Source organism: Plecotus auritus (assembly GCF_963455305.1).
Source record: "Plecotus auritus genome assembly, chromosome: 2".
NCBI lineage: Eukaryota > Metazoa > Chordata > Mammalia > Chiroptera > Vespertilionidae > Plecotus > Plecotus auritus.
In genome coordinates, this window is record NC_137771.1 from 203,811,800 (window position 1) to 203,834,310 (window position 22,511).

At 42.7% G+C, this 22,511-nt stretch overlaps 1 protein-coding gene across 4 annotated transcripts in view; it reads right to left on the reverse strand.

The window, feature by feature from the left end:
* Positions 1-1,564: 1,564 nt before the first annotated feature.
* Positions 1,565-22,511, reverse strand: part of PPM1L (protein phosphatase, Mg2+/Mn2+ dependent 1L) — a 248,654-nt gene continuing 227,707 nt past the window's right edge. For all 4 annotated transcript variants that reach the window (XM_080655774.1, XM_080655777.1, XM_080655776.1 and 1 more), the window contains exons 3-4: positions 7,222-7,383; positions 1,565-4,850 (exon numbers count right to left, since the gene is read on the reverse strand). In XM_080655774.1, coding sequence (XP_080511900.1) covers positions 4,504-4,850; positions 7,222-7,383 — 509 coding nt within the window. In that variant the 3' untranslated portion in view covers positions 1,565-4,503. The remainder of the gene's footprint in view (positions 4,851-7,221; positions 7,384-22,511) is intronic.

Sequence of the window (22,511 nt, forward strand, 5' to 3'; positions counted from 1 at the left end):
ACAATAAGCCTGACATTTTAGGCAAGAGATAACTCACCAAACTTAATTCTGTAACAGAAAATGTGAAAGGTGGGACAACAGGGGACAGGGATTTTAGCTGTGATTTCACTGAATCTGGAAAGAAGAACAGCGCAGAGTAAGTAAATGTTAATAGTTTATAATTTTCCCCTCATTTTCTATTATTTTAAATATTTTTTTTACTCTCAATAGTGATGAAATGTAAAAATATTTATTTTGATTCACTCTGGATGGCAAAGACTCTTGCTGAGTATTCACATAGAAGAAAGGAGACAACGGTTGGGGCTTCAGGTAGGATGGTTGGGCTTCTACTGTCAATGCAAGGCTGCTGATGGTCATAGTAAATGATGCTCTTTCTTCAAACTGCTTTCATGAACAGCTCAGCCTCTTACTCCAAAGGATCGGTGCTTCTAAATTACAAATTGTACTACAACTACCAAGAGTCATATCACAGTGGATGAAAAACAGTAATATTTCCATATCTCAAAATTTCCCAAAGTGGGTCCTATGGAACATGAGCTCCTTGGAATGTTACTGAGTGTTACTCAAAAAAGCTTCTGTGGTCAAATTAATCTGGAAAACACTACCCTAACTGAAATGACATCCATGGTGTGCTTCTTCCCTCCTGCAAGGCATTTATTTTAGAACCTTCGAGGTGCTTATTTGCACTTTCTCAGGTGCCATGTTTTCCAAACTCCTTTAACCCCGGAACCCTGTATGTGGAAGAGCATCTTTGGAACGTGTGTTCTGTGGAACTCACTTTGGGAGATAATGAAATTCTATTACTCCGGTGGTATGCAGCTAACTAGCTCAAAAGTCTAGATATCAATGATTTAATCTAGAGGCAGTTAAATAGGCCCCAGTGTGGTATCTAACAAACATGTCATTTCTGGGTCAGGAATGCTGGTGTGATGAGCTAAGGCAATTTGGGGGGCATAGTAAGGGAAGATCCGTCTCAAGAAGGGTCAAAAGGAGGGGAAAAAATCTGACATCATTGGAAACTGTTTACCCAGAGTATGTATTACTATACTTTGAAATGTACAATGAAATGTTGCCCTTTCTAAACCTTCTGCATTAATTCAGATTTAAGAGTTTGACCTGAAAACAACTCAGGGGGTGGGGGGTGGGGGGAAGTCAAGGTTTACCTGGTAAAGAAAAAAGTGATCATTGCCTTTCTGAATCCCTTGTGTATTGTCAGATAGCCCAGTGATATAGATATCCCAATTCAATAGTGTAATCAATTTCCTAAAATTACCTTAGATAGGATTGAAACGATGATGCCACCACTCTCATGGAATCCTGTTTGCATAAAATGGACATGGGTTGAAATTGTTCACGTTGTATGAAATAAGGCCTGTTTAAACTTACCCAGATTGCATATGCCCCTTCATTCTATAAAACACTCTCTGAAATAAGAGTATTACATAGACAAGATTCAAGAGGCTACTGGTAACCAGTAATGTGTGCATATGTGCATGAGAACGACAACTTCAGAGTTGGGCTAATGGGTCACATTAAATAAATGCAGGTCTTGGGAACTAGCTTTGGAATTTTCTGTGTAAGTATCATTTATTCCATTGATTAGAGAATTGCAAATACAATGATTTTTTTAAAATTTCCCTTCCTTAACACTCCCCGTCCCCCCAAATCCCAATCCATTTTAAGAATGGCCAGTGGAGCAGTAGCAGAGCAGTGCATGGAGGAGGCCTGGGCTTGGCATCTTGCTGGGGGCTCATGGCATGTGGTCATTCGTTCCCAGCTTCATTTCCAAAAGGCTGAGAAACCATCCCAGATTTGGCACCGTGGGAGCTATTGGCAAGGTGAACTCGGGCTGGGGAGTCTGGGCAGCCTTGGTGGACAATCCAAAGCTTTGGCAGTGCTGCTTAGGGAGGCTTCACATGCAAACTCCTCAACTCGATTTCCCTAGTGGCTACATTCAACCTTCCCTGTCCCTGAAGAAGGGAGCAGCCAGGAGCCACAGTGCACCCCAAGCGTGGTTCTGTAGACCCCCAACAGCTGGAGGAGGGAGAGAGAGAGAGAGAGAGAGAGAGAGAGAGAGAGAGAGAGCGCTCCAGGACAGGGGAAGGGAGCAAAATACTCTGACTGTAGTATTTTAAAGACATAGGTATTAACCAAACTGCTGCTATTTTGCCTAGAACTTCTATCTTTTAAAAATCTACAAGCAAAAATGAGAGGAAAAAGGGGAGAAAGGGAATAGGAAATACACATACTATGTGGTTAAAGTCAGAAATGAATTAATTCTACAAAGCAAAACGTAGATGCCGTGTAAACCTCAGCTGGGGGGCAGTCATGCGCTCCTGCCCTCAGCACCACCTACTGAGATGTTCTGCAGCAAACAACACTAACTTACTAATTTAACTTAGTAGCTTTTCTTTTTCATCTTCACCAAAACCATACTATTTTCATTTTGGACAACAACAATGATCATGGCATTTAAAAACATCTTTCTTTGTGATTATGAATTTTGGAGTTAAGTTAAAAATAAAAAAGGAAAATTGACTGTGTACCATAAAATGAAAGAGCTTATTCTTGAACTTGAGTTGGATGATGGGTTTTGGTAACTCTCTGGAGTTAGAACATCCTAAATCTCCAGGCAAACTCGGGCCACCTGGCCTGATCGTCCCACACTGACCACAGTCAGCGTGTTCCCCACATTCTCCTCCTGACCCCCACCCCAAATACACACATCCAACTGTTCAGTGCCTCTTAATTAGGCAAAGAGCTCAGTCTACATGGTGGTAGGTATTTTGTACTAGAACATACTATGGCTAAAAAAATTATTAAGGTTCTAATTCTAATGTTGGAATTCTAAAGTCACAGTTTACAAAAGCAATCAAAGCTCTTGGGAAACTGTTATTCATCCTCACTGGAGTCAAAGAAAGGTAAGTGCTGGGAGGAATCGACAGACTGCAGTCCTTGGTGACCGTGAGGGGCTCTTTTCATTCTCCCGGGTTCTCTCTGGAACCTGCTTCAGAAAAACTCCCCAGCTGAGGAAAGCGAATGGGGCCTTTGAGAAGCTATAATGACAAATGCTGACTCAGAAAGAACAGAGCCAGGTGGACACCCTGGCATTTCAGACACAGGGCTGGGAATCCAAGGAAAATCATGTTTGGCTACTTGAGCCACCACAGTCAGGCCAACAGGATGCCTGAGCATTTTCTGTCAATTAACTTATAAAATACTGAGATTGGAAATGTGACTTTGGTAATAGGAAACAGAGAGCAGCAAGCCTGGCCCCAGAATAACTCTGGGCCGCCTTACAATACCGGTTTGAGCTTGAATTCCCAAACCGCTTTTTGGTCACTGAATGGTTGGCCTGGGGAAGCTACCTGCTTCTCCATGGTCATGGAGAAGTGCATCCCACAGTTTACCACCAAACTCCAAAATGTGGGTGGGAACTCTGGCTTGGGTTTCGAGAAATACTCATACAGTTCTGTTGCTTCTCAGAACACTCCTCGAAAGATACTTGAAAGCTACTAGGATAGGAGAAGTGGGGGGGAGGGCATAAAACTGTAGCTGGAGCTCAATTCAGGGTGGTAACTTCCCCAGCTTTCTCTGCCAATGCAAACAAGCAACTTCCCAAGGGGGAAAATGTGACTTATTCAGCCATTACTTCCCCCCTATCTACCCTTAAAGATGGAAGGAATTATGATACTGTGATTTGCTTTTCTGACTTCCCCTAATAGGTTTCTTGGTGATGAAAGACAAAAAAAAGTGGCTTCCAGTTGTGAAGTTTAACAGCTGCCTGTTACATACAGTAAGGTGTAAGCAAAAGGTTAAGATCATGCAGGATTAGGATAAGTGCACAAAGACTGGCACAAAGACCGGCTAGATGGTATACAAGTCTATTTAAGAAATAAAGGGAGGAGGGAAAAGGTTACTTCTGCTGTGTAGCCGCTGCAGCCTCCCTTCTTCCCTCCATCTCCAAGAGCAGCCGCAGAACAGCAAACCACTCCAAATCGGTTTCTGTGGAGTGGAAAACCTGGGCTCAGGAGGGTAAAGCCTTCTCAGGGCAGCTCTGCCCTCAGTAAGAGAACTGCCACCCTGACGCGCAGGGGATGCTGGGGCCTATCTCCGGCAGCTCTGGGCGGCCTGCCCTGCTCACTGCTCCGAAGTCTGATGCCTGGAGGGCCCGTAAGGGATCTTGAAATCTCGAAAAGAACCTTAAAAGGGAGAACACATGGCACATACGCCATTCACTTCATACATGTGACTCTACGACTAGATATTTGTACATTTTGAATGTTGGATGAAAGGATTGGGAGACATGAAAAAACAATCTTGCAGCCTCTCAACATCGGCCCTCTTTTTATCGTCACTGGATACAGACCTAAGACCGCCAGGGAGGGGGCATCCCACGTCTGGGATGGGGGATCCTAACTGTAACTTCCACAGCTTCACGACATTAAAAGAGACCAGTGTGTTGAAAGTCCTTTAGTCTACGGCAGCTGAGCCCCGAAGGGTTCACTGCTCTTCTGTTTTGCTGCTATTCCTGAACTTCACCACCATGACTGTTATATTGTCAGGGCAGCCTCTGTAAAATGACTGTAAAACTATGCTCTTGGCCCCAAAGTGAGGTTCATCCAAGCGCTCCTTGATGAACCGAACAGCTTCTTCATTGCTGAAAGCATCCCAGAGGCCATCCGATGCCAAGATCATGAACTCGGGCTGGAGCTTGTCCAGGTCGAAGGTCAGGATGTCTGGGTCTGGGATGACCACGTTGAGATTTTTCAGCGGATAATCCCCCAGGGATCGAGACATGGCCAGGATGCCCTGGACCCTCCAGGAGCCATTGAAACTGATGAAACCACCTGGGAAGAGAATGAGATCATTAGCCTGACCAACAGAAAGCTCACACACCTGGTACAGTCTGGGCACGTGTACAGAAGGCTGACCTGTTGTAGGTGACATATCGCATGTGCTCCCCTCACCCAACCCTGGCACTGCCAGGAAGGAACAGCACCCCTGCTGCATAGCTTGAGGTTTGACACTCTACCATTAGATCCTCCTGCCCTCATCCTTGTATCTTAAACGACTTCAAGAAAATATCAATAAGAATAATGAGGGTAGGAGATGTGTATGGATGAGGGCATCAGTTTTAACTTAACACCTTGACAGCTCAGTGATAGAGAGTAGAGAGCACTGGGGTGGGGATTTGAGGAGAGTGGCAAAAGGCAGGTGGTTGGGGACCAGAGACAACGCTGGAATCCATTATTTGGCTTGAGACTGCCCTTGGTTGTGCCTCTATAGTTCTCAAAACAGTACTCCAAATAGGATCAGGATTAAAAAAACCCCTGTGTATTTTAGCACAGTGTTTCAAGGCTCAGCTTTTGTGTCAGGCTGCTTGGATTTAATTCCTAGCTTATTATTTCCAGCTATATGTGACTTTGGATGAGAAACTCTATCTCTCTGACCCTCAGTTTCCTTGGCTGCAAAATGGGGACAATAATAGTACCTATTCCACTGAGTTGTGAGAAAGAAAGGAGTTATTCCATGTGTATCACTTAGCACAGTGCCTGAATATAACATGCACTCAATAGTATATATTATTATTTTTCTTTAAAATAATTAGAACTTTGTTCATTCACATATTATTTGTCAGGTAGTTATTAAATACATACTCCTTGCAAGGTGATTTGCAGGTTATAAAGTTGTGCAAGATCCAGACCTTTCTCTAAAGAACTAGACGGTCTGGCAGGAAAGAAAATCTGCGTTTATCAACAGCTCCAAGCACAAAGTAGTATTCTCCCAGGAGAGATGAGCACCCACAGAAGAGGAGGAAGGAATGATTTCCAGTTGTGATGATCAGGACGGAGTGAGCATGAAGCTGGGCTGGGGATATCTGAGAACATTTCAGGAAGTGTGGTCTAATCGGCAAGGGCACGGGCTCTGGAGTCAGACAGTCCTGGTCTCAATTCTCATTTCACCATTCACTAGCCACGTGTCCTTGTGTACAGAAGCCTATTGGAGGCTCCATTTTCTTGGTGGTAAAGTGAGGATGACAGTATCGATCTCATAAGGTAGGGAAAGAGAAAGCGCATGTAAATTGCTAAGCTTGGCCCCAAACACAGTGATCCTGCGAAAGCCGTTGGTGTCACTGTTGTTGGAGACACCATCAGGAATGGAGATGGAAAGACTAACATGTCTGGCCCAACTGGGTGCAGCAAATTGTCACACAAAAGCAGGAGGGGACATAGGTGTCCCAAAAAGGAAGGCTGTCTACTACATTCCCCATCTCCATCCCAATTCCAGAATGTAAGTTTATATCCCCAGCCATTAGTTGTGAGAAAAAATAAATAAATAAAAAGGGGATCCCCCACTCCCTAAAGTATTTACTTATACCAGGTGCTGAGCAAGGTGCTTGGAGAAATGAACAGACCATGTTCTTGCCTCAAGGAACTCCCAGTTGTGAAGGCAAGACAGATAAGAGAGCCATACTTTGTAAAAGGTGACCCACGAGGTCCACAGAGGATGCTGGGGAAGGAACGAAGATGCACCTAACCCAGCCCTGGGGAGCCTGTGGTACTGTGTGACAGGAAGGCTTCTGAAAGGACACCCTTAAACTGGGTCTCATAGGACAAGTAATTGCTATCCACTAGACAGTGAGAACGGCATTTGCAAAGGCATGAGATATCAGCCATGGCCGGTGTGGTTCAGTTGGTTGAGCATCGTCCCATGCACCGAGAGGTCACCGGTTCAATTCCGGGTTGAGAGCTTGGTCCCCAGTAGAAGGCGTGTGGAAGGCAGCTGATCGAAATTTCTCTCTTGTGGATGTTTCTCTCTCTAGAATCAATTAAAATATATTTTAAAAAAAGAAAAAAAGCATGAGGTATCAGAAACAAGGTTCATTTGGGGAGAGGTCAGTAGTCTGGCATGGCTGGAGGGAAGCGGGATACCCAAGCAGGGGTCTAAAGATCTCGTTAGCCTTTAAATGAGCAAAGGGCTCTTTTGGCCCTTTTGGAATTCTTGACCATGAAGAAGGGTGAATTCAGTGGCTGTTTTTTTTTTTTTTTTTTGCTGGGCGATATTACAAAATCCAGTCTCAACTACTTCAGCAGCAACCTCTGTAGGGTTCTATTAATCACTAGTAACTAAACCTCTTATGCCCCAGGGGCTATCCAATAAGGCCCCTGTCCACCCAGCGAGACAGCAGACAGAGCTTGGAGGCGTTCACAAGCTCACCAGCTCTCTTGATCCTCTTTCTTTCCTTCAGTTGGTAAGGCTTGTGATCATGGGACAAGGGAATGGCGTTCCCGTCCTTGTCACATAGGACCCCTCGGGAGTCACCCACATTGGCCACGGTGAGGTCTTTATCTGATAGTAGAGCAATCAAGCACGTGGTACCTGAAAAGCAGAAGAGAGAGGCAATGTAGGAGGTCGGCAATGCATGGAGGTGCGACTGCTTCACGTGGTGACTGGATCCTTCAGTCATTAAACCGCTCCTGTTGGGGGAGAATTCTACTCCAGCCCGGGAATGACAGCTATTCACATCAACCACACTGATCAAATCTGACAGTCAATTTTCTTAACCAAGTTACCGTGTCACTGAAACAGGCTAGCATAACATTATCATTTTCCCAAGTCATTTTGTCTCCGCTACTCTTAATTTAAACACATATCACATTTAAAAGGATTAGGAGAGAATAAAAAACAGTTTGAAGCTTCAGACAATTGATACATATTTTCTGCTTCTTGCCAGTGCCTAGTTTCTGTGAAGATTCATTTGAAAGTAGGGAGAGTTGCGGGGGGAGGGGGTGGGGACGCTTCTCAGCTGGACAGCCTGGAAGAGCCAGTAATTGACAGATGCCAGCAGCCAGATCCTATGAAGCCATCGGGAGTCGTGAGGGAGCTGCCTATACAAATTTGCCTGCACAGCCTGATAGCAAAGACTAGTGGTTAGAAACAGGGTGTGATGGGGGCAGACCATAAAGGTAGAAGCAGAAAAACCTACCATGATGGCAGAAATGAGTCCTCGGTAGACAGGAGGGAGGGTTTGGCAGAGGTTGGGGATGGGGGGTAGGTGACAAGATTGAAGACCTTCTTGCCTGGAGCCCACATGAGACACAAAAAGCCATGTTCTCTTCAAACCCTTCTTGGAATGAGAATGGATTAAAGCAAATAGAGTTGGACAGTCTGGTCTAATTGGAGCGGCCCTCATTACCTGCCCGATGCCCTGTCCAACTCCTCTCCTTCCTCGTCCCTCCCTTTTGACAGTGTCACCGAGTATGCAAATACCTGCCGGAATGCACAACCCTTTAAGTGCTTGCTTCAAACTGATAATGCCTTTGCTTGTTAAAATTATTCATCAATTAGTCTTCATTAATATTTAAACTCCTCATTAAGAAAGTCATATTCTATAACAGAATGTAAACTGCATCTAAACAGCTCTTTAGTCTTCATAGAACAACACAAAAGACTGAATTCTTAAATAGAATAAAGAATAAATACAGGTTGCTATCAAGAGCTGGTAGAATAATTAGCATATTCAGTTCTTATAGCTCTATTTGAAATTCCATTCTTAAGCCCATTTAACCCCAAACTACCCTGATCAGACATGGAAACACATGAAATGTTGGTCAATTCAGGATTTCTGATATGGAAATCCCTGTGAAAGGAAAAAAGACTAATCTGAGGGATTATCAAAGCCAATTGCAAATATTTTACCTTAAAAAAACCCCCCACACACTGTAAGAATGAAAATGTAAACACAGGAACTATTCATACAGATACAATTTGTTATTCTCAGTTTTTTATATTAGTTGCATTTTGGTCTTCAAAACCATTCTCACCTTGTCTGCAAGCATCTGATTGGGTTGACTTGTCTAACACAAAGCATAAATTCTCCTATAAGGCACATTGCCAGAGTTTGAAAGATGAAATAGAAACATTGTGTTACTGAGTATTACATGACTTGGGGGCATTCTATCACCATAACTCTTGGAGCTGTCTTTCTAGAAGGCCCTCTTCGCTTCTCACTCCGCATACTGTGAGAGAGTACGTTCCTGACCTTCTCTTCCACTGCCATTGAAGTCTATGCTGCTGCCTGAATGACACTCCTGAGGTCCAAATTAACTGCCTAGTAGGTGTGTCCACTTGCCTTGACTACAGAGGATCCAAGGAAAGGCTCTGGGGTCTCCATGAGAGGGAAGCAGAGGCATCCACCCGGCTGAGCTCTGAGCCCCCTCCCCATCCCCATTCCAGCCACAGCAGCTCTCCATCCGTCATCTGCTGTATTGAGCTGCCATGTAGGATTTTTTTTGCTGTTTTTTCTTTTTCTTTCTTTTTTTTTTTTTTAAAGAGGGGAGAGGTCATTCTTATAACCAGGGGTGGGGGTGTGTGTGGGTGGAAATTTAATTGCATATGTGATTAGGAACCACTGAAGGTTTTTAAGCAGGACAGTGACATAGTGAGATTTGTGTTTTAAAGATCAGTTCAATGGCACGGTAAAAGGTAAACTGGAAGCAGGGAGAACAGGTCAAGTTAATGAGGATCTGAACTAACATAGTACACATAGAAATAGAGGGTAGGGGACAGGTTATTTAAAACCAGAAAGGGTAGGTCATGGAGAATGAAGGAAATAAAGGAGAGGAGGAAAGTCTAGGATAATGTCCTGGGTGCTCCACGGACAAGGACTTAAGGGGGTGTCTGCTTGGGGCTTCTGGAAAGGCTTTCTCTCTCACTGGAAGGGACTCAGTGCTGAAAACGATTCACTTCTTTGGGGCTCATGTGTTTCTCCACCATCTTGCAACTTTGAGGGGACATGGCTCAATTCAAGGCACTGTGCTGAGGAAAGAGCAGAAGTAAAGCGCCCTAGTCCCTGAGACAAAATGAAACCGTTGAGCCAGCGTGGACTCACCTATTCTTGTTCTGTGAGACAGGAAATGTCTTTACTGCTTAAGGCTTTTAAGTTGGGTGTTTCTCTTCCTTGTAGTATCCTGATTCAGGGGCTTATTGTTCAAGACGGGCTTATCAACGAGGGATTTAGAGTGTGGCTGTTCAGATTTACTCATGTGTTGGGTATACTTAAGATTCATGGCCTGCTCATTCCTTTGTCAAGAACACAATCCCATTGTTTCTATGGGTAAATAAGAGCAACCTCAAGACGCAGATTTCCGGAAGGTACTGCTTTGAGAAAGTGGGGATTGCCCATGCTAACAATAGAATCTGAGCCATGGCCAAATGGCTGCGTCCCCGATGTGAAATCAGCGTTGCAGGCAGGGTTCAGGATCACTGAAATGTCACTATTTCCTTCTGTGGAAAGCTGCCTGAATCCTGGCTGCAGGCCCAAGAATGTTCTAAAGCAAACCAGGACACCTCACTGTAAGCAATTTCTTGTTTGGGCTTTGTAATCTTAGCAGGATTATAAGAGACGGTTTACAATCTAATCTTACTTCACAGAACAAACTACCTTGTTGCTGAGAACACGTTAAGACCTTGGGTCAATAAGACTGAAGTACTGGAGGGCAAACTTTCTTCATGGGCTTCCACACAGAGAAAGCAGCGATGGGGCACATATATACATGCAAGGAGGCTTAGGTGAGTCTCCAGACTGGGCATGGACAGAAGCCACCTCCCCTCCCCTCCCCCCACCCAATGGCTCCTTTTTGGGTCTTCCTCTATAACTCCAGCTGCCTCAACTTCCCCTCATCACATTCTGGAGGGCAGAGTGGCAGGAATAACAATTTGTGAGAAAAAGGTCGATTACCAATCAGAATTGTCATTTCTTCCATGAGATTTCTGCGTAAGCACAAATATCAACCATTGATTTTGACACTGGCTGAATATGAGGCAGTCAACTTGATGACAAATACTATTATTTTAAACCCCAGTGCTATGTAGTTTAATTCTAGACTTAGCTACGCTTGGTCTCTTCCTCGGCAAACATATAATTAACAAAATGACTAGAAGAAATAAAAAACTGTGTGAATGCCAGAAAGGTCTTTTCACAAATGAGGTATGCTACCATAACCATAAAAAACACACAATTTATTTAAGAGGGGAGGTCATAATTCATTCGTACAATCTGATGGAGTACTCATTTAATTTTCACACTTCACCAGAGTTAAAATATAGATGTGTCATCAGATGCTCTTGAACACCATTTTGAAATTGAAATGTTCTTCAACTTCACATTTCAGCTGCTATAATAATCATGTTTACTTCACACTTGAGTGTGGCCCGGGAACACCCTTCTAACCCTTCCTTTTCAGTTAAGGAGGACCATGAGAGAGAATTGCTCCCTGTTAAACTGATCACATGCATTGGGGAGTCTGGAAAGCCACAGTAGGTCCTCTTGGTACAGGAGCCTTTATCTCTACTCCCTGGGCATCCTGAGAACAAGCAAGCAGACAAGCTTCTGTGATGCTCATTAACATACTTCTCATAACTATTGCTGACATTTAGTTCAGATGAGAGCATGCTAACTGAAATTAATTTATAATTACATAATCACATCCTGGATTCTAGGTCTAGTATTTTTTAATGGCAAATAAAATTAATTTCATGGTTCTTTGATTCTTCCTATACAAGCCAAAGAAGCACAGACTATATTTTTTTTCATGTCTTCGTGTTATTTGCTGATTCTTCGGTGAGATAGCTCATATTTCTTCAGGTTTCCAGCAAATTTCAGGTAGTGTCTCTGTCTCTTTATATGTAAATCTATGGGAGTGGGGTCTAATAAAAACTTTGGAAATTGAATTTTCTTAAAAGAGTTGCCTGCTTTTTCATTAAAGGCCAAGGGAGGAAAGGCTGAGAGAGAAAAGAGGAGAAGGCTGCAAATGAAAGGTACAGCCTGATTCATCTGGTGCTTAACAGAGAATTACACCTTCTTTCTCTTGGCGTAGAATCAACCCTCATCCCTATGGTTTCAATGAAAAACAAACCTGGCCTTTTTTTATTTATTTAAATAGCTATAAACCTATTGCATATACACATGTGTTGGAGGGTGACAGTTGGAGATATTAATGAAGTTACTGCCCCTCTACGTGTGCATGGCCCTCCTTTATTCAGTCTGAGGCACCAATCGTCCCAGGGAAGATTAGGATTACTCTGGCTGAAGTGCAAACAGAAAGAGTCATGTTTAGCTTTTGAATGTCAAGGTGACTGGAAATTCACAAAGATAGAGTATTCTTAAGATAAAAACCATTTTTAGTCCAGGTCCTGGTCTAAACCACAGGCATATGAAGATGGAGCAGTGAGTTTTCCTGCCCCCTGAGTCCTGTCTTCTGGTTCCCCCTGACCACTAAGACTGGCCAGGCAGGAGGGTGGTGAGCGGTCGTGGTGGTTGGCAGGGAGGGGAAGATGGGAGAGAAAAAGGAAAACAAGACAATGCCATTGATGTGTGGATCTCCAACAATTATGTGGAGTTTAAAGTCCAGAAAACCTAAACCTTGCTTTCCAGGACATAACCCAAGAAATCATCAACTTTTGCCCCAGTATGGAGAGCCAATGGTTGAACGAGAAGCTCACTTAGTCTAGTGTGAATCAGGAGCTGCTGGGCTGCCCCTGAGGGAGGAATGGCAACTCTCAGGAGCTTCAGAGCTGGGATGTGGGCCGTCCAACCACATGTCCTGAAGACCCTAGGTCATCCCACCAGATGCCAGAACAGTAACAAATCCCAATACTTAGCCCCTGGGGGAAGAGGGGTGGAAACATGAACTCACTTTGTATTTACACATAAAAACCTGAGAAAAATCAGGAAATTATGGAATATACCCGGAAGTGAATAGAGTAAGATTTTAGTATCAGTTAATACAAACTCAAAGCTAAGTTATATTCAGTTCTACAGAGATAAATTGCTAGTTTTACACATGTTTATTTTGTAGCTGTATAATGTGTGTAGATGGATAGATATCACATGTCTATTGCATATTACATATCTTAAATTTTACCCTGACCTAGCAATTATGAAACTTACTTTTAAAAAAATGCTATAGCAGGTACCAACAATGTTTGCTAACCAAGGCTGAGCTGCCTGTGAATCAGGCCATTGGCAGATTCTGTAATTATATAAATTATTTCCAGAGGATATTTTCCATACAAACAACACAATAATTTCTATGCCCCATTTAAAGGACTAAAATAAAGGTCATACAATGATGTGTATTTAGGGTAAATAAAGTCAAATCAGATTTGGGCCAACTTGATCCAATTATTACTAACTCTTTTTTTTTTTTTAAATATATTTTATTGATTTTTTACAGAGATGAAGGAAGAGGGATAGAGAGTTAGAAACATCGATCAGCTGCCTCTTGCACACCTCCCACTGGGGATGTGCCCACAACCAAGTTACGTGCCCTTGACGGGAATCGAACCTGGGACCTTTCAGTCCGCAGGCTGACGCTCTATCCACTGAGCCAAACCGGTTTTGGCTAATTATTACTAACTCTTTAGCTTACTTTGAAATCAGTGAGACTACAAACTGACTTGAAATCTACCCCTCCTAAAAGGCTGCTTACCCCAAAGATCTGATTAAATCCTGACTTTACTTCCATCTGGCCTATCTGAACACAGAAAAAGTGAGATCCCATCAGCACATCAACAATGGAGAAAATACAACCATGTTATTCTCTCAAACCTCTAATTATAAGATTGACTGTGTGTGTGCATAAGTGCATGTGCATCTGTATGTACAAAATCATTTTATGTTCTTTGTTCCCTCATTCAACGCCTACTGCATGCAAATTACTAGGCTGGGTACTGAAACAATCCAGATGAGCAAAATATAGTCCTTAACTCCAAAGCATTTACTACCTAATGGCAAGATGAAACCAGGCACTTAGAATCCAGTGTGGTAAATGCTATGACAGTGCGTTGAGAGCCTGGCTGTGTGGGAATGATACGCAGAGGGGTTCAGTCTGGGGAGATGGTAGGAGGTGTGGAGAACTGAAGGGAGGATGGCTGGGAGGCAGTGAGACCTTAACTCCCCCTTGAAGACACAATAGGGTAAGAAATTCACATAGCCTACTATGGTTCCTGGCACAAAGGAAGAGGTAAAAAAAGATTCTGTAGAATAAAAATGAGTGCAAAAGCAGCTTCTTAAAAGGGATTTAAAAATATATATTTCACTTTTGAAACAAAGAACAGAACAAACGCTTGTACTCTTTGACTCAATAATGCCAAGTCTTGAATTTTATCCTAAGGAAACTCTGAGATGACAACAGAAGTTCATGTACAAGGACTGACCTCACAGAATTATTTAAAACAGCAAGACAACAGGAATAATGAAAATGAGTAGACATATATGCATTATAAAATATCCAAATAATAAAGCATTTTATGAGCATCAAATATTGTGCTTCTGAAGAATATAAATTGTCATGGGAAAGTGCTGATAAGTGAGAAATGAAATAAAACTATACATAAAATTTCTTTAGAAGTATATTACATTAGTATTTTTACTTGGGAAAAAACTGTCTACAAATATTACTGCAATTTCATTTACTTTAATAAATAAATATGTATAGAAAATATTAGAAACAAAGAGAATATTGGTTATTAAAGTTGCTGGTTTGCAACAGAACCAGAACTCAGGCTGCATGTCAACTGCTCAGTCTAGTCCTCTGGGCACCTGCCCAGGACTGGGGCATATTTCAGGCTGCTAGCTTGAGCTTCCGTTGATTCATATTTTCCAAGTGTGAAAAGAGAGCAGTTATAGGCCCAAGAGTTTAATTGGCACTTAAGGCATAAACTGCATGAACACAACTGATAAAGGAGCTGGCCAGGCCAATTAAAAATGAGGAGATTCTATAAGTAAATAGGGGACACTGTGCTTTAAGTAGGTCTAAATCTCCTCTTGACCCCCAGCTGTTTAACATGTGAACTGCAGGAGACATCTTCTGAACTGAAAAATGACACTTCAAGGGGCACAACCTTCATTTATCTAGAGCTCCTTTCAGGATCCCTGGAAAAGCTGTCCCTCTGGTTAAGAGCTGAGAAGTAAAGCTTCTCACAGCCCCTCCCTGTGGATCCATCCACCCACAGTCCAACAGGCTTCTGAAGGTAGCCTTTTCACTTGTCACCAGGCTATTTTCTAGGCAAACATAATGAAATCAACCTCTGACTTGACTAGAAAACGAGGTTTTTAAACATTAAGCATGATGCATGTAATTAAATTTTGTTTAGGGCAGCACCAGGGGAATGTTTCTCTCTAACTATTCTACTTCTTGGAGTTCCTAAAGAGCAGGAAGTTTGTAGGAGCTTTGCACACAGAGCTGGTCCTGGCCCACAGGCCGTGTAGAACTGCTAGGTGTGGGTGGGAGCACACCTCATTACGTGGCTTCCCCTGTTGGTCTGGCCTCATCCCGCCCTTAAAGGAGCTATCAATCCCAGGGTGGCATCTTCCCTGACTTGCTGGGCGTCTGCCATTCTGGCTGGCACAAGATTCTGTCTGAGTCTATAAATGATGCTTACATAGCCTCTGAACTCATTTGCTAGCCAGCCTGGAGGCTCAAGTTATTCATTCATTTAGCACGATTTTAACAAGCACTTTCTGCTATGCCAGGCATTCCAATAGAATCTGGGTAAGAGAGGAGCCTGACAGTGCTATGAGAAGGAGATTCATTTCAACATGAATAGGAGTTAGCCGAACAAAGCTGGCAAGGAGGAATTTCTGGCTTGTATTTGAGTGGTGTGTATGTGTATGTGCAAAGATTCTTTTAAAATGATGATAACTAGGACACCTGATTTAACATGAGTGCAAGTGTATGTCAAATCTCAATATGGAAATTACTGACATCAAAGCTCTTAAAAACATTCCTAAGTTGCAAATATGAATATAAACCCACAGGCTACTTAAGAAAATTGAGTTTATTAAGAAAACATGAAAAAGAAGCAAATTTCCATCCTGACTTTAAAATGTCCACAAATCATCCATATAGAATTTTCTGTGATAACTTAATTAATAAAAGGCTTTGACCATATACTATAGTGCCCAATTTCAGCACTGTCGATAGTAAATTATGGTACTTGATTTTTCTCTTCTATTTCAGTGCACATGTTTAACCTTATAGAGAGGGAACATGTTGCTCTTGCTAGCTTGCAAATTGAAATTGAAACTAATGTGCAATGGGAAATTCCCAGCCTTAAGGATCTTAAATTAAGAACACATGTTATAGTAGTATCCTGCTTGGATGGCTGAATGACAACCAGCTGAGGAGTTTCAAAAAAGGAAGGGAGATGTGTCTTAGCAGTAGTTAAGAATTAAATCCTTAAGGATATACTTTATAAAACTATGTATTATACTTTAAAAATTTTGATTTAAAAATGCTGACCTGCCGAAACCGGTTTGGCTCAGTGGATAGAGCGTCGGCCTGCGGACTGAAGGGTCCCGGGTTCGATTCCGGTCAAGGGCATGTACCTTGGTTGCGGGCACATCCCCAGTGGGAGGTGTGCAGGAGGCAGCTGATTGATGTTTCTCTCTCATCGATGTTTCTAGCTCTCTATCCCTCTCCCTTCCTCTCTGTAAAATATCAATAATAATAATAAAAAAAAAAAATGCTGACCTGGCACTCTTTGAAAGAAATATCTTAATGAAAAGATGAACATAAAGGGTTACCCAGAGATAAAAGAATATATTTCACTAAGCACCAAGAAACTGCCCAGCTAATAATTTTTAGAGTATGCTCAACTTCGGAAAATTCCTGTGGCCTTAAAAAGAGGGAACACAAACGGAATAACCCATTTTAGACACAAATCTGGTAAATGTATATCCAGTTTCCAAATGGAGTATACATTGCCTAAGATCCAGGACCACCTTTCTGGAAGTCAACTTTTAAAGATACAAAGGCTTGCCACTTTGACATGTGGATCATTTTGAGCTGAAGACAAGTCCCAAAAGACTCAGGAAGAGTTCTTCTCTTTTTTCTTTTTTTAAATTTCCCTTTAAATCAAGAGAATTTAGATACAGGCCCTAGTCCAGGAAGAGAGCTAACACTAGAAATAACTACAAAGAGTTTGGGGTAAGTGTGGTAAGTTTCAGGGAGTCCTCTCTGGATGCCCCTCTGTGTCCCATTGTCTCTGGATGGCATAGCAAACATTTGTTTACCAATCATCTTCCCTTCTTCTTGTAAATTATCTTCCTTCCCTCTGAAGTCCGGGGACCCAAACCCCCTTTTGCTTAGCTCAGGATGGCATATAAACCTGAATTACCTGACTGTCTTTGAACCTCTCATGTCTATGTGAGGCTCTTACATGTACAAAAGTAAATTTGGTTTTCTTCTATTAATTCGTCTTATATCAGTTTAATTACCAGGCCAGCCAAAAGAACCTAGAAGGGTAGAGGGAAAAATTTTCCTCCCCTACAATACTCATGCATGAAGCATGACATGATTTATTTAGTTGGGAAATAAACCAATCATTCTGACATGAGTTTTAGCCTGTACTTTTTCCATTCGTGTCATTTTAATCTTGCATCTCCTATTCGTTTTATTTATTCCTTCAGCATGTATTACTATATCAACAACAAAGAGAAGTGTGTAAGCATTTTGCCTTTAAATAATGAGACACAAACCCTCAGCACTTCTGAAAATAGTCAAAACCACTTCCTGGAGACTTAATGGTTACTTCTCTCAAAATTAGTTTAAGTGGCCCTGTACCACATAAACCACGACACTACATGTTTTACACCAGGTTTGAAAGCTTCCTCAATTGTCCACCACTTCCTTTTGCTTGGGTTACTTACCTATTCAATAAGCAGACCTAAGCTCAAGCAAAACTGTGAGATGGCTCCATTTTGTCTCAAAGGATCACATACTCTATCTCCTTTCCAGGGGTCAGGGTGGGGCCCTGAGCCCATCTCCTAGACCCAATACTCCAAGGCTTTTGTGTCTACTGAGGCACTCTACTTGTGTCTGTTCTTCACAAGCAATGCTCCAAGCCTTCACAATATCCCACTTCTACTCCTTCCTTCTCCACCTCTACCCTTCCTTAGGGTTTCTATGACATTAGTTTGAGGATCCTAGGTGTTAGATGAACACTGAATAATAGCAACTCGGTCAACTACCCAAGGTCAGGGGTCTGCAATGAACGCAGGTGAGGGCGGCATCTCTTTGAAATACTGGAATACTCAACCCTAACAGGATAAAATGAAGACAATTTCACGGTTGCCACTTACAGGGAAAGCAACTGGCTCCACTTTAACCATTTGGTTAAATCTACTGATACTATTATAAGGACGTTCTTTAAAATTTGGCCTTTTGTGTTCAAGCCCCAAAAATAAAGTGGGCTGGGGGAAATGGGAAGTGAGAGGGAGACAAAAAAATGAAAAAGGTCAGCTCTGTTAGACTTTCTCTTTCCTACTTTTTCCCCAGGCAGAGGAAGATGCTACTGATGGACTCTTGTTGCCCTATTTCACACTTCATGGCTCCTACAGAAAAGCTGTTTGGGATTCAACAGCACCATCAGCAGGTGAGCTAACCCAGCTGAACCCTCATCACAGATTGCTGCTGTTGCTGCTTCAGGATGCAGAATACATGGCTGCCATCCACCAAGGCAAGGGGAGAGCTGTTCTGCCAGAGAGGGTGATGGAAAGAACATGAACTTTAGATTAGACAACCGAGCTTCATAGTGTAGCTAAATGCCCTCAGGTAAATGATTTAAGCTTTAGTGGTTTCAGCAATCTCTAGCAAGGCCTAAGAAATTATCTGGCACACAGTCATTGTTCAATGGTTGCTTGTTCCCTGTGGTTTTCTTTCCAGGTCATTGTAAGAACCCCATAACCTCTACCATTAGTTTTCACCTGTGATATCTTCCTGTACTTTCTGCCTTAACTGCACCTGCCCTCTTGTCTGCTCTTCAGATAAAGGACATCTGATCCTCCCTTGATACTTCTCAGAAATACATTCTTCTAACCTTCCTGAATTTCTGGGGGGAAGAGACCTTAGTGGTCACTAGTCTATGGTGGAAGCTTATAAAGATAATGAAATAAAACGAAGAAATCATTTTGGGTCCCCATTTCAGGAGGGAAGGTGGGAAACAGTCTTCAGGGTCAAGCCTACTTGCCTAAGGTTTCTTTCTCCTTTTGTTCTCTTACTTAGAAGTCTTGTCTAACATCCCATTCCTTTTCTTTAAAAAAAAATTTTTTTTTTTATTGATTTCAGAGAGGAAGGGAGAGGGAGAGAAAGAAAGAAATACCAATGATGAATCATTGATTGGCTGCCTCCTGCATGCCAGCTGGGGATTGAGCCCACACCCTGGCATGTGCCCTGACAGAGATTTGAACCGTGACTTCCTGGTTCATAGGTTGACGCTCACTGACTAAGCAACACCAGCCGAGCTATATGTGCATATTTGATGGCACAGGGAGTTGGTGCCCCCTAACCCCATGTTGTTGAAAGGTCAACTGTATATAAAAATGAGTACGGATACTTCAAATTACTCTGGCACCCCCCTGAGACCCTGAATAATTCTTGCTAAGAAGCATAAGTCAGACATCCACACTTGTTCCTTTAGAAAAATAAATCTAGAAGAAGTAATAATTGTAAACTAGAAGCTAAGCACACCAGCTGGGAGTCTGTGATGAATTTCCTCCCATTACCTCATCCTTCCTGTGGCTGCTTACACTGACTGGATGGTCCCTCTTAACCTGGATGTACCTCTTGTACAGACACTGCCTCTCTCCCTCTCTCTGTTCTAGCCTCCAAGTGTATAGTAGAGCATGGCCACATTTATTCAATTTAAGTCAAATGGAAGAGAATGCAGAGGATTGCTACATCAGAAACAGTGTCTATAATTAAAACTTGGATAGTAAAATGATCATGGTGAAATGAAATGAAAGGCTTGACATAAGTGCACTTTCCATGTGAAATCTTATGGAGCACCGTCAGGAAGGCCAGTTGTGCAACAGCAGAATGTCTTTGGGCGCCTCTTCATCTTCTGAATGTTCACCACACAGAGGCATCAAGCAATTTGTTTCTGAACATTGATAAAAGGACAGCAATGAAAACCAGTCCTTAGCCAAAAGTCGAGATTAAGCTCTCTTCTGTAGTTTTATATATATACTAGAGGCCCGATGCACGAAGATTCATGCAATAATGGGCCTTCCTCCCCCTGGCTGCTAGCACCACCTTCCCTCTGGCCTGGAGCTGCCTTTTCGCTCTGGCCCAGAGTTGCCTTTCTGCCTTCCTGCCTTCCCACGCTGCCCAGAGGCCTGGAGCGGCTAGGGCAGTGTGGAATGCCTTCCCGTCCCACCCCCGGCTGCTCGGCGCCTGTGTATGCAAATTAACCTTCCATCTTTGTTGGGTTAATTTGCATACTCACTCCTGATTGGCTGGTGGGCGTCACAAAGGTACAGTCAATTTGCATCTTTCTCTTTTATTAGTATAGACTTATAGTTTCTTTTATTGTTTTGTTTTTTTTTTTGGTAAGAAATGCCACCTATAAGCAATTGGACATAGGTTTTGGATTTAGAAGAATAGAAGACCTGTTTGAGTTTGGATAATTTTGTACTTGCTTTTCCTTAACCTGTGACCCAAGGATTTTGATAGGACCCTATTTTTATTTGAAAATCTAAGTACTGTAAACAAATTCCTTTTGATGGCAACAACTTATTTTCATCATATTCATCTAATTTGCCTCCAGTTCAAATTGTCCAGGTATGCTGCAGCTATCTAGATAACCTAACTGTTCTAAGAGCAGATTATCAACATCCTGTTTAATTTGACCATTTTTAGATACAAGATGTGGTACCCGCATAAACTGCTCTAATTATAAAACCCCGTAAACGTCAGCCATGGAAACAGCAGCAGGCTTTAGTAACAAATAGTTGTTTGGTACTCCTCCCACTTTTAATGTTTCAGAATGGTGTTTCTGAAATCATATTCTATTGACTATTAGGATAAACAAACTCCACACTTCGAAAAATAAAACCCGAAAGACATCATCAATGTCCTGGCAGGAACTTACAGGGAAATGCAGTCCTAAAAACCAAATCAGCTTCCCCTACTAGCACACTGGGAAGTCAGTTTAAAAGAACCTCATCATTTTGAACAGCAATTTAGTGCCTTAAACAGAAATCAACCACGACTAAAACCGAAAATGTTATTTATATAGGGTCCTAATGAGTGTATGAGAGAATGGAGAGAGTGGGTGTGTGTATAGTGAAAGGAAAAGATTCCAGAATAATTACTACCTTCTCTCCCCCACTTTTTAGCTGCTTGTTCAAGAGCAGAATAATTACCATGTGGTAATTTGTCTCCACTATTAAATAGTGAGCTCCTTAAAGGGAAAGGTTATTTTCTTTATCTCTGGAAGCATGGGGCATAGCACAGCTCCTGCTTAAGAAATGCTTGTGAAAGGAAGGAAGAAAGGGAAAGAAAGAAAGAAGGGGAGGAATAATAAAGAAGAGAGGGAAGGAAGGAAGGAAGGAAGGAAGGAAGGAAGGAAGGAAGGAAGGAAGGAAAGAAGGAAGGAAGGAAGGAAGAAGGAAAGAAGGAAGGAAGGAAGGAAGGAAGGAAGGAAGGAAGGAAGGAAGGAAGGAAGGGAGGGAGGGAGGGAGGGAGGGAGGGAGAGAGGGAAGGAGGGAGGGAGGGAAGGAGGGAGGGAGGGAGAGAGGGAGGGAAGGAGGGAGGGAGGGAGAGAGGAAAGAAGGAAGGAAGGAAGGAAGGAAGGAAGGAAAGAAGGAAGGAAGGAATGAAGGAAGGAAGGAAGGAAGGAAGCTAGCTTGACTTTCTTACCAAGTAACCTGTGTTATAGTTTTGGCAGCCTTTCCAGGGCACATGAGGAGGGCATTTCTTGGATAAAAGGGGAGAGAGGACTGGCTGGAGTACAGGCTTTAAACTGTGGCAATCTTCTTTCCTTTTCATGATGAAAGAGGATATCAATTCTGGCTTGTTCCTAGAAACTGACAATTCTACAAAAATGTGGAGAAAGGAAAGAAAGAAGGGGCCAACACGGGTTGGCTGCCCCGGCTGTTCAGCGGTTCGGCGTAATAATACGTGTGTCTTCATGTCCTATTGCCCTGTAACAACTTACTGCAAATTCAGCAGCTTAAAACAACACACTTTTATTATAGTACAATTTCTTTGGGTCCCAGGAGTCTGGATTCAGCTTTACTGGGTCTTTACTCAAAGTCTCCCAAGGATGTAATCAAGGTGTCAGCAGAGCTATGGTTCTTAGATGGAACCTGGTATCCGCTTCCAAGCTCATCCAGGTCGCTGGCAGAATCCAGTTCCTTGAAGATGTAGGACAGATTTACTTTCTTGCTGGCTGTTGGCGGGGAGTCCCTCTCAGCTCCTCCTGAAGGTGGCCCTCAGTTCCTAGCCACATGGCAGCTTCAAAGCCAGCAGGAGTAGGAGCTTATATACTGTAATGTCATCACGGATGACTGGGCCATCACCTTGTTTCTATAACAATCCAATCACGGGAACCACTAGCCTAGCACATTCTCAGTTCCGTGCCACCTCCCTCCCCCCTCCCCCGCACCAAGCACTCAAGGAGAGGGATTTACACAGGGTGTGTGTACTAGGGGGAGGGAT